Source organism: Theobroma umbraticum, unplaced genomic scaffold (genome assembly GCF_002168275.2).
Source record: "Theobroma umbraticum cultivar Fairchild unplaced genomic scaffold, ASM216827v3 scaffold_30.0, whole genome shotgun sequence".
Lineage (NCBI taxonomy): Eukaryota > Viridiplantae > Streptophyta > Magnoliopsida > Malvales > Malvaceae > Theobroma > Theobroma umbraticum.
The window spans coordinates 6,984,316-6,996,543 of record NW_018397254.1 but is presented as its reverse complement, the minus strand read 5'-3'; the positions used below and the strand labels follow the sequence as shown (position 1 = coordinate 6,996,543).

Here is a 12,228-nt window from a genome sequence, read left to right as displayed (position 1 = left end):
TTTTAGATAAATGGTGAAAGTTTAATTCATTCTTTGGCATCTGGTAGATGGTTCAATTCCTGCCATCAAATTAGCTACATACAGGCGGCGCTTAAACTCAGGAAGTGAGGTAGAGAATCTGGTATGTCAGTTTTCACCGTATTTCATATCTCTCTTCTAAACCCTTTCTGTTGCTATCTTTTCTCAAGAAAGTTTTCTTTTTACCAATTTAAGTAGTTGTTTAAGACAGGCTAGTCAAGAGGGGAAAAATTCACAGAAGTTTTCTTCACTTAGAAGGAATATGGGCTCTGAATTTTCATGCATGATCAAAGAAGCAAAAGTCCTTGGATTAGCACTTGGGATTCCGTGCTTAGATGGGTAATTTCCCATATTTTATGCAATTCAATATCTTTTGATAATGAACCCAGGACTAATTGATCCCTCTCTTCTTCTTCCCTTGAATTCAGGATCGAAGAAGCTGAAGCACAATGTGCATTATTAAACATAGAATCCTTATGTGTAAGTAGTTCTTGTTTTCTTAGTGAGTACAATTGAAACGCTATGATAAGGCACTCCTTTCATTTAGTTACTTCACTATCATCAGGATGGGTGTTTCTCTTCTGATTCAGATATCTTCCTTTTTGGCGCAAGAACAGTGTACAGAGACATTTGCCTTGGTGAGTGTGTGGGTAATATTTTTCCTTCTTGAGTTGTTTTACAGTATCATTCTGTAGTATTAATCTCGCTAACCATTTCATTTTTTGAATTAGGGGAAGGAGGTCATGTTGTTTGCTATGAAATGGCTGATATAGAGCAAAAACTTGGATTTGGAAGGAACTCCTTGGTAATTTTCATCTTGCCTTCTGACATGTACTAATCGTTAATTCTACTAAGTTTGCTAACTCATAATTCTGGGACTTTCAGATTTCTCTGGCCCTTCTTCTTGGCAGTGATTACTCTCAGGGTGTTCATGGTCTGGGTCCGGTATGTTTCAATGACAAATGCTTCTAATCTCCTGGTCAGTTGTTTTTGCTTTTTTTTTTTTTAAAGATGCTTATTGAACATGACACCTGTCCTCCTTGCTAATATAGGGGTCAGCATGCCAGATTGTTAAATCAGTTGGAGACCATGATATTCTTCAAAAAGTTGCATCAGAAGGACTGTCTTTTGCGAGGAAGACAAAAAGTTCAAAAAAACAGGGTCAAGACAAGTGCAATGACAAGGCAATCACATTGCATCATGAAGTGAGCACGAATGGTGAATAAAGAAACCTTCCACTATTACATATTAGGTTATTACTAGCTTGTGTAGATATTGTTTCCAAAATTTATCAAGTTAAGGTTCACTGGACAAAATGATCGAGCTAAAAGGGGAAGAGCCCTTTGCGAATAGTGCTAGAATCAGAAAAATGCTTATTATATTGTGAGATGACTTCTATAAAGCACCTTAGTCCTACTAGTAAATATATCCTTATTTGAGAGAAGGTTTTGATTTCGTAGGAGAAAACAGCACTTGACCTATATAGTCTGATAGGGACTCAGACTACTATTTTCAAGGATGCTGGTTGAGTGCTATTTAAACTTTAAGCTTGACATGAGTTGAGTAACATGTGCTTAGACTGATATAGCTAGTTATTCATAGAAGTCACCAATTTCAAATTGTTTTGACTTTTCAAATGGTTGTGATAGGAAGCAATCATAATTTACAAAGAGATAATCAGTATTTGCAAGTGGTGGAAGCATATATGAAGCCCAAGTGCCACTCAGCAGATTCTGATGTAGTCAATAGGTAAAGTTATATACAACAGTTCTTTTTGTATAATTTTTTTTTTAAATAGTTTCTGCTGTGGCAAAGCTTATACCAATACAATGCACTTGTTGCAAAAAGCATTTTTACTATATTCTTTTATTTTCAATTTTCTATTTTCTGTATTCTATCTCTCTACTTCCTGTCTCAAAAAGTTTACATGCATACGAAAAGGATGAAATGAAGTTGATATTGACATGTGTGTGCATAGGGACATTTGAATGTTTGATGTAATCATGGATGGATGGGTGGGTGAGTGGAGTTTTTCTTATATTTCCTAGGGAAGAATGAATGGATTGATGGTCCAGCATAAGCATAAACTTAACATTGCCTCTCTCTAGTGTTAAGAAGATCTAACCTTTTCCTAGAAAAGAAATGGTGTTTAATGACTATCCCTAGGCCTTATTTTTATTTGATTGATTCAGTGTTAGTGTACATGTAGACCTTTCCAAATGTTGGGATAGTTAAGGATAAATCTTTAAGTGAAATATAGTTTCGGCCATTTAAGAGAACTGGGGTAATTTTGAAGGAGGGTCTGATTGTGTTTATACATGTGCCTCTGCTTATTTACTTCAATTGCTTTACTGAGAAAGGTTATCCTTGATTCTTAGTGGAAATCGAAATCTCCAAACATCTAAACTGAAAACTGAGTAGCCTATCTTAAGATGACTGATTGTTTGGATTGGGTCTAGTCATCAGTTCTTTCATTTTAGAAGCCAGCCTGTGAAGTTTTTTTAAACTGATTTATTCTTGTAGGGTTCTTGTGCAGCATCCATTTCAGCGCGAGCTACTTCAACAGCTATGTGCTCAGTACTTTGAGTGGCCTCCTGAGAAAACAGGTACTTTGTTCAAAAATTCACCAACTACATATGCAAAAGCATTTGTATACAATATTTGCTATATGTTCATGAATGCAAGCATCCTTAGAAGTTAATATGCAGTTTGCACCAGTCATCTCATGGTGTATCAATTGCTTAGATGAGTACATCCTTCCTAAGATTGCTGAAAGAGATTTACGACGGTTTGCCAAGTTGCGGTCAGCTTCGTCTCAATTAGGTGTTAACATTCCATTGAAGGAGGTATTATTACCATTGTACATCTTTATACCAATTCATTCTTGAACTTCTGCAAACCACCATTCTTCTTTGACATGCTGCTTTTAAAAGATTTATTGCTTCTGAAGGACCTTTATTGGTCATTCATGTGGTGAAAAAGCAATTGCTAGTGTCATTTTGAAAGTGTTCTAATTAGAAGAGTGTGTTTGGAGTTACTAATGATGTCAATGGACCTTTATGCTCTCCAATTCACTTTTAAAAGCTAATGATTTTGGATTCTAGTTATTAAGGAAATGGAGTGGACTAAGTGTTGAAGTACTTAAGTTACCTGTAAGCCTCCAGCTTGTGGTGTGATAATCAGAATATGTATCATAATCTCTTCTTGCAGTTTTGTACCATAAAGATTCTGTAGAGAACTAGAGTAGCATTTAAATCTCCATTGAGAAATCTGTATGATGGTGTTGATGCAGATCTTTAAGGTCTAGTATACCATTGGTAAACTTTCCCATTACAGATACCAGTCAAGTGTCCTGTATCAGTAATTATTAAGCGCCGAAAAGTTCATGGAGAAGACTGTTTCGAGGTGTCGTGGGAAGAGCTAGATGGAGTCAAAACCTCTGTAATTTCAGCAGATCTCATAAAGAGGTATGTTGCTGTTATCATTTGCTTATCAGCATGTGTTGATGTTAAGGTGGTACACAAGAAACTAAAGCTTTTTATGTTTTCATTCAATTTTCTTAAAATCTCTGCACAAAAACAGTTAGAAAGGAAAAAGCCATGGGTGAAATTAATGTTTCACAATAATGCCTTGAAAAAATATCCACAGAAGATTACCATGAATAACTGAAGTGAATTTTGGGACCCTTTACTCTTTCTCACTTTGATCACTGCATCCTGATATCCCAACAAAATGGCCTTTTATATGTTATCTAATCTAACTTTTTAATAGCTCTCTCTTCCTTGATTTCTTCAGATATTTGGCAGCATTCTTACTTTTCTTCATCTTCCTTCCTGATCTATTATTTGGTCATTGAGGTATATTCTAAATAAATGATTTATTTCCTGTTCTCCCACAGTGCTTGTCCTGAAAAGATCACTGAGTTTGTTGACAGAAGAGCTCTAGAGAAGAAACATCATCGTAAATCAAGACCAAAGAAATCAGAACAAAAATGTTCTGTGGCTGAAATAGATCTGAAACTCCAAGATCTGTTGCTTGACATCGAGTTAGGAAGCAAGTCCATTCCCATTGCTTCAAGAGAAGTTATATCAGGCAAAAGGACCATGGCAACTGAGGGTCATTCCATAAACCTAGATCCTGAGGTTATTTTGGAGTCAGAAGGCAATGCTGATTGCAAAGCTGCAACGTTATGCCCACAAACTGGTATGACTGCTCCAAAGCATGAAGTTATTGATCTTTTGAGCCCCCCTCCGCTAGTGCAGTCCCAGAATGTTCCCAGATCTACTGACATTAGTGTAATTGATTTGAGTGACTCAGAAACTGAGAGGTCAGCTGAACATGTGAAGAAAGCAAGAGAGCTTAGATTGTTTCTGGCCAGTATTCGAGATGATATTCATTGAATGAGCCACTTAGGACTCTGTAGATAGACAACTCTGACGCATGCTTTTTATTGTAATATGCCAGAGGTGCTTCTCTGTTGTTTAACGTTTGTCTTCTACTGTGTTATTAATGTGAATCTTGTTTGTCATGGAAAATATTTTATAGCTATGGACCTTTGCTACAGCACAGTTTTATAGCCATGGAAAATGATCACACAGTCTTATAGTCCATCGAATTGCCTAATCTATATGTTTTAGTGTAATCAAGGTTTCTGAAACATTATTTAAGATAAAGAGAAGCGAGAGGTCGTAGTTCTCTTATCCTTTTTGAAGGCACGAAAAGGAAAACATAAATGAGACGAAGCAATCTCATTCTTCACAATAAAACGTTGGGAAGAATAAACGTGAAACTCAGGCAATTCAATATAAAAATTACAAAATTTCTTCCTATACAATAGCATTCACGAAATTCCAGCAATCCAGCATCTGATTTGGGTCTCCGTCAACTTCACGTTGCTGTTCTCCCCATACTATATACATGCTGTCTCACCTTTAGGAACTGCCACTTATCCGGAGGAGCAAAATGTTAATATGAATGTCTCAAAGAAATGGGATTACAGACTACTATTTGCTGAAGCAATGCAACCTAATCAATCTTAGCAAATAGCAGAGATCCATAAGAATTTGCTTTCGCCATTAAATTCTTCCGAAAGGAAAGAAAATGACACAGAAAGCATTCATATAACTTGCCTAAACATTTTACCTGTTTATCAATTCCTTTGCGATGCTTCTAGCCTCTTTCAATAACTGAAAGCTTTTGCCAAAGTCATCATCGGTTATTGCAGATTTCAAGCTCAAAAGCAAGTCACTGAAAGCACTGGCAAATTCTTCTAAATTCTCTAGCCTTTCACTGCAGAAGCTACCAATGGATTTCAGTATCTTCTCTTGTGTTTCTAGTTCTTGATCACTCGATGACATTTCTAGCTGCCTTTCTTCTGATTTCTTTCTCACTCTGCTGCTTTCGATTGCTTCCAGCCTTGTAGCCATGATAATTGCCTGACTGATGCATGATGAAGGTAGCTGCATGAAAACAGAAAGTATCCAAACAACTTAAGTGACAAGCAAATGTTTAGAATGAAAAGTTCATCCATATTCACAGAGGTTAGTGGGAACAATCAGCAACATCCACAAATGCCAGAATTGGGAGAGCAAGAGTTACCTGTGCAAGCTGTGCAACCTTGAATCCAAAACTCCTTGCAGAAACACCAGGAACAAGCTTATATAGGTAGGTGACTTCATGATCAGATTTTGCATCCATAGTAACCTCATCATTATGTGCGGTCAGATACGAAACATGATATACCTCCACAGACCCAGGAAATTCAACTTTAATATCAGCAATTCTAGGGTAGTGGGTTACAAAGAGGACCATGCATTTTCTCTGCTCCAACAGATGATGTAATGTAGAATAAGCAATAGCTACACCGTCATGTGTACTAGTTCCTCTTCCAAGCTCATCAATTATAACCAGTGAGTGTGCTGTGCAGTTGTGTAGTATTTGAGAAGCCTCACTTAGTTCTTCTAGAAAGGTACTTCTCCCTTGTTGTATACTGTCAGAGGAACCCATGCGTGTGTAGATAGCGTCTAACACATGCAAAGTAGCTGATGCTGCTGGTACAAAGGAACCAACCTAGAAAGATCAGGGAGCACATTTCGCAACAGTAATTAATATTTTTATTTCAGGAAAAACAATGAAAAGAGAGAGAATTGGACATCATAGAGATTATGAGCATTTGCAGAAAAGAATTTAATAAATAAACCCCCCTCATAGTACAGTATGAAATTATGCAGAAGAATTTGCGAAGGGAAGGGAAAAGGATAGCCAGGGAGGAGGAAGGAGAGGAAGATGGAGAGAGAGAGAGAGAGAGAACTAATATGTGAGCTCCAATTCTACCTGAGCCATCATTGCAATTAGAGCAACCTGGCGAATGTAGCAACTCTTCCCACCCATATTAGGACCAGTAACAATCTGACAACACTCCCTGTCGGCATGCAATGTTGTGTCATTTGGAACAAAACCCTCTTGTAAGATGGTCTCCAACACCTGGTCAAGCATAGCACTCAATAAACAAACATCCGACAGCAATATATGAGCTATAATTTAACTCAAAAACTTATCTGATATTGTTACAAGTCAACAATCATGGTGATTAATTTTAGGGGCAAAAGACTGTAACAATAGTAAAAATATGAAGAAGGATAAGGCATTGATGAAGAGAAAAAATTTATGAGATGTAGTCTGATTTACATTACAACCAGGCCAAATCAAAGCACCCCACGTTAACTCATTAACAGAAAGTTGATTTTCCCCCACAGAGACAAATATTACACAACAGTCAAATTCTTTTTAAGCTTAATTCTCATACAATAATCTGTAAAAAGGAAAAAAAAAAAAAACAATAGTAGTCCAGTTATGACTAAAATGCCCTGGGGTATGAGCACTTTTAAAAATACTAGCTTAATTTAATTAGAATATTTATTTTGGGCAAAAATAATTAGACTCTTTATTTTCCACAACTAAGATGCTAACAAAACTTTCATAATCCCAATTCTAATTTTCCCATCAAATAATAAACTAACAGACTTAACAAGACAGATTTGAGCAACCAGCAACAAGCCAACAACCCAAAGCTCTGAAAATACAATTTAGAGATCCTTTAAACGCCATGCAAATTAAGAGAAACTTTTGGCATTGATGACAGTAAGCACTTGACAAATGATATTTGTAGTAATAAAAGTTAGCATTTAGTGAAAAAGTTCTTTCAACATGTGCCCAGTAGATTCAGTTAGTTACGAGTATAGTTAGATTTAATATGCTTAATTACATATGCTTCAACATACAGGGTGACGACCAGATTGGATTTGTATCTGAACAGGTTCATTGTCATCCACAAAGATAGGCCGGACATAATTCTGCGATAAACCATTAAAAATAATAATGAATATCAATTAAGCTTAATCAAGGATAAAGTGTTAAGATGCACCAAGTAGATACCTTATTTCTTGAAAGAGTGGCAAGAGAGTGCAAACAGTCCAAAGCAGCAAGTGCTTGAACAGCAGCTTGAAACTCGGCATAATATTCACTAAATTCCCTAAGAAAGCTGTCCCAAGCAGCTCGACAAATAATGGTGAGCTCTTCATTTGCCAGTGTTAACTGGTCTAGAGCAGCCAACACTTCAGGCGGATGATACCTTATTGTCTTTTTGGTACTATTTACCTTAACCCAGTTTGAAGGTACATTGGCATCTATGGGTAGCTGCATCAAAGCGGCAGGGATTCAGGGGCACACAAACCAAACTACAGTTGCAAGAAGAAGAAAATGGTGTGCAAAAAAATTATAGCTGTCTGGACAACTTTATTGATTAAGGTCTCACAAATAAAAAAATAAACCTACCTCTATCAAATGAGTGGTTCCTGACACACACATAAATTCCAAATTGCCTTTCCCAAGTCGCTTTCTATACAAGCAAATCAAGTTATCCAGTTTCTCCTTTGCCAATTGAACTGCTTTCCTAGCTCTAGCAACCTGCAGGTAACCAGTCGAACCCATAGGATCCAAAAAGATCACAAAATCAAGGCAACAATAAGCACAAGGAGATTGAAATTCAGAGATCTTCATATAAAATACAAACCTCTGGAAATTGGTCGTTAGAAATAATGATTAAGTTTGTTAAATCCCCTTTATCAGCTGCTTCTTTGTTTAGGAAAGATAGTAGTTTTGCAGCATTGCCAAGAACACTGGATGATGAAGCAGTCAAAATCAACCTTTTCAACAGAGCTGACTGCACAATCCCTACTCGCACTTTTTTACTGCAATTGTCTTCATGTTCTTCATCAATATGAAGCCACTGAAGTTTCTTTCCAGCAGATAAAATAGCTTGAATAACTGCAATGAACTATACAATTGGATCATTAGGAATTTATTGGCACATCAAGCAGGGGATTTTAACACAAAGGCCCCACTATTAAAGCTAATGTAAAACAAGGAAAACATAGCATTCTTATCAATGGCTTCAATGCAGGAGGGGAAACAAGAAAAAATTACAGAAGATCAAGTCACTAATTGCAAATTAAAATTTAACTTTCCATTCCTTCATCAGTACATATCCCAAACAACCTGCCAATCAAAAGACTTAAGAAATCATAGTGCCAAAATTCCATATTATAACATTGAAACAATTCCAGGCATATGAAATATAAAGAGCCATATGAACTTGACTACTTGAGTACTAGATACTCTCATGCTGCTTGCACAATAACAAAGATAAAGAGGGTGATTATACCTCTGCTGGGGTGGCAGTTCGATGGAAGATTCTTGTTATTCCACGCTGAATATCAGGAGATCTTCCTAAAAAAGTTAAAACCGAGGAAAGCACAGAGTAGAATTCTGGTTGTCTAATGGTTACATCAGAATCTTCCCCATCTATCTCAACGATACTTTGTGAGACTTTATAACACCCCATAGACAAAGCAATTTCAGAAACAGCATCAAGTCGAGCAGATATCATGGTTCTATCACATAAAGGATGAGTCACCTGTTTAACGAAATAACTCTTAAGGTAAAATCATGGTTTAGAAAAAATATGGACAAACCACCAGAAATAAGACCAAGTTTTATCTCACCTACCCAGTGTCTAAGAAGCCTCGATCCATAAATAGTAAGGGTATGGTTCATGATTTGCAGCAAGGAGCCAGATTCAGATCCATCTGAATTATTCCTCAGAATCTGGAGATAGCAAAAGCATCCATTCAGAGTTAAACAAGGCTTAATAGAGAAGCACAAAGTTCTTAAACAGATGTACTAGCTTCAAGAACCACTCTAGCCACCAGCAGTTTTTTAAAATCGAATAATGTACAGATTACTTTACCCAAAAGTCATTGCTAACTAATAACAAACTTCCAGAGTTCCAACCAGGTACCACTGATCAAAAAATATTACACCATGCAGATTTTACCCTGTGTTATCAGTCTCTCGTACAATGCTTGCCAAGCCAAATATTTACCAAATCATTTTACGAGCCTAAACTTGTTCCCAACTAATCACAAGGTCGACAAGATATATTAATAGGGTACACTTGTTAAACCTAACAATAACCGCAAATATCCATTAGGACACCCACGAGCTGATGACAAATTTCTGATGCCATTTTGTGACTGGACAGCCCAACAACAACTCAGATAAGAGCAACTTGGCAGTAAAGGAAACTAATATTCTGAGAAAATCTCAGTAATAGACACATACACAAAATGATAAAACAATTACCTCTAATCGTTGAAGTGTATTTGCTGAAAGATTCATCTCCAAGCTGCTCGATAAGGAACGAAACGAAGCTTCAAGGCACATAATTCTTTCAAATCCAAATTGCTTGAGATGACGAATGGTTAAGGCCAATGCTTGTAAAGCCAAATCTGGCATGTTCATAACTCCCTTAAAGCCAACAAATTCAAGAAAAGTAAATTAATACATTAGAACAAAACCAGCAACAAACAACGGCTTAGGGGAAGAAAGAAATCAATTTAGTAGTATTACAAGGAAAAAGGTAGGAAAGAAGCAAAAATTGCTATCTAAGGAGCAGCAAAATATTGTTTAATTTCAACAGGATAAAATATATACATATAGTTGACCAAACAAGTTATCCAAAGGTTGACAGCTAAGAGTTAAACAAACCACAATACTAACTTCATTCAAAATCAATGTTTCTATCAGTGTGCAAAAATGTAGGGGCCAATGTCACACCTGAATTGAAGAGTGAGAATATTCCTGTTTTGTTGCCTCCAAAGACTGATTCACATTACCGGCTAAATTATCTTCAACCATCTTCTCATATACAGACATCACTTCTGCAAGTGCGCCACCACCCTTGAAACAATCACAAGAGGCATGCTCCAGACGAACATTTGAGGCAGGTCCAGCATATGCCAATAGCAACTGATACAAGAATTTTTATATCAGTTAAAAGACAGAGCCAGATTATATTGGTTCATCTATAAAAATATTCTACATGATACCCTTTTTTTGTTTTCCATAAATGAATGAGCCAGATGCTTTGACCAGATTTTTAGTTAATATTCAAAATTATACAAGGAAATGCATTTCAACCGAAAATACTAGTGAGTGATAAAAGTGTACAGGACTAAGTTTACCTAATTATACAATTGGTAAGCTCCAAAGACTACATTCTAACTCTTTTTCCAGTAAATGACTCCTTGCAGCTCTACTTTCCCACTCATAACCATATACCAAAAGATTCCTCTTCTTATACTGCATTTTCTCTTATAAACAGCTGTTAAGTATATAAATCTATAAGAACAAAGTCATTTCCAAGACTTTCAATACATTCCACTCTCCAACTTCCTCAACATGGTTATTTCAGTTTCTTCTTTTTTAAACAGGGTAGCTTAATTTTGATAATTAAATCACTTAATATTTCCTACAAGGGCCTCTCTTAATATGGCACTGCACAAACTATAACAGCAATAAAGTAAGTTTTACAAACCAACAAAGGATATACCTTTTCTGTTTGCTTCGAAAGCGGTTCTCCAAGCAATAACTCAGCAGGTGCCAAGCTAAAAACCACAGCTTCAAGCCCGCTCCTCATAACTCCATCATCAAACTCCCCATAAACAACATCCCCCGTTGAAATCTCCACTCCAACAATTCCAACCCTCACATCAACCGCACCAGAGCCTGAAACAGACCCCGAAAACTCCAAACCTTTCTCCACAACGCAAACCAAATAATTACTCTCTCCACCACACCCTTCTCTTTCCCTCCCACATCCTCCGCGGCTTCCAGCGTAGCCTTCGTGTATAATGCTGACAACCCCTGCAAAACGGTCCAACTCGGTTCGAACCATGTGCCTTAATCGCCGCCGTTTCTGTCTGTTTCACCACTCCAACCTTGTATCCAGCACTGACCAGCCTCCTCACGTGGACATTCAGTCGAAAAGTTGGCACGCTAGCCGTTAAGAAGTTGCGGTCCACGTGGGCATATATTCCCAACACTTTCGCCGCGATTTCCGCATCCTTCCCGAAGAATCGGAACCTGTAACCGACTTCCACCATGAGAAGAACATCCGGGTATTTGTTTTTTAAATCACCACTTGCTGTTCTAGTGGGGTGTACTTTTTGGGGTCGGATTCGGAAAGTTCGACGGTAGGTTCAAGAGGAGGTGGTGGAGAAGGTTCCAGAAGTTTCTGGAGAAATTTTTGGTGGAGGGAGGGATTAGACTGAAGAGGAACAGGGTTGTGGGTGTGAGGGGAAAGCGTGGTTTTGGGTTTCTTAGGAGTGGAAGTGGGGTGGTTGAGAGGAGTTTGCGCTTTGAAGGGGAAAAAGAGACAGTTGCTTTTACGTTGGGCGATGGGATTGGCGGTGACGGAGGAGAAGGAGAAGATGAAGGGTTTGCTGGTGGAGTTGGGGTGGATGGGGTTTTGGGTTTGGGGGCAAAAAAACGAGAAATGACTTGTTGCTTTTGCTTGCCCATTTTTGGGCGATCAACTCATCCACCAAAATGAACGGATTTTCAGAGAGATGGCTTTCCAGAGGATGGAGCAATGGAGGGTATTGTCCATTTGGCGCGCTTTCCTTTCTGCCAATTACGCAGCTTTTACGATGAACAAGTTTCGCCAAACAAGACTAATCAGCGGAGCCCACGAATTGAAATAGTTTGGACATTGGGCCTTTGATAACGGTCCTTAGAGTCGGGCTAGTTATAATGTCCTTTCATTCGGCGAAGCTTGAGTCAAATGCGCGGTCTATTACCAAAATTTTA

The 12,228-nt window shown here is 37.7% G+C and overlaps 2 protein-coding genes across 2 annotated transcripts; one reads left to right on the top strand and one right to left on the bottom strand.

Moving 5' to 3' along the window:
- Positions 1-43: 43 nt before the first annotated feature.
- LOC110409237 (single-stranded DNA endonuclease family protein) lies at positions 44-4,441 on the top strand (the record flags this gene model as incomplete). Its single annotated transcript, XM_021418553.2, is given in 13 exon segments — positions 44-121; positions 230-357; positions 447-498; positions 584-656; positions 750-823; positions 904-963; positions 1,071-1,236; positions 1,668-1,767; positions 2,542-2,624; positions 2,764-2,864; positions 3,355-3,485; positions 3,917-4,407; positions 4,410-4,441. Coding segments are annotated over 13 exon segments (1,569 nt in total), but the record flags the coding sequence as incomplete, so codon positions are not given.
- A 269-nt stretch (positions 4,442-4,710) lies between these two features.
- Positions 4,711-12,123, bottom strand: MSH3 (homolog of DNA mismatch repair protein MSH3). Its single transcript, XM_089783892.1, is given in 16 exon segments — positions 4,711-5,477; positions 5,617-6,087; positions 6,352-6,501; positions 7,299-7,370; positions 7,453-7,713; positions 7,852-7,983; positions 8,090-8,353; positions 8,741-8,992; positions 9,085-9,183; positions 9,721-9,885; positions 10,195-10,386; positions 10,970-11,220; positions 11,223-11,288; positions 11,291-11,554; positions 11,557-11,757; positions 11,760-12,123. Coding segments are annotated over 16 exon segments (3,342 nt in total). The 5' UTR covers positions 11,941-12,123; the 3' UTR covers positions 4,711-5,156.
- Positions 12,124-12,228: the final 105 nt, after the last annotated feature.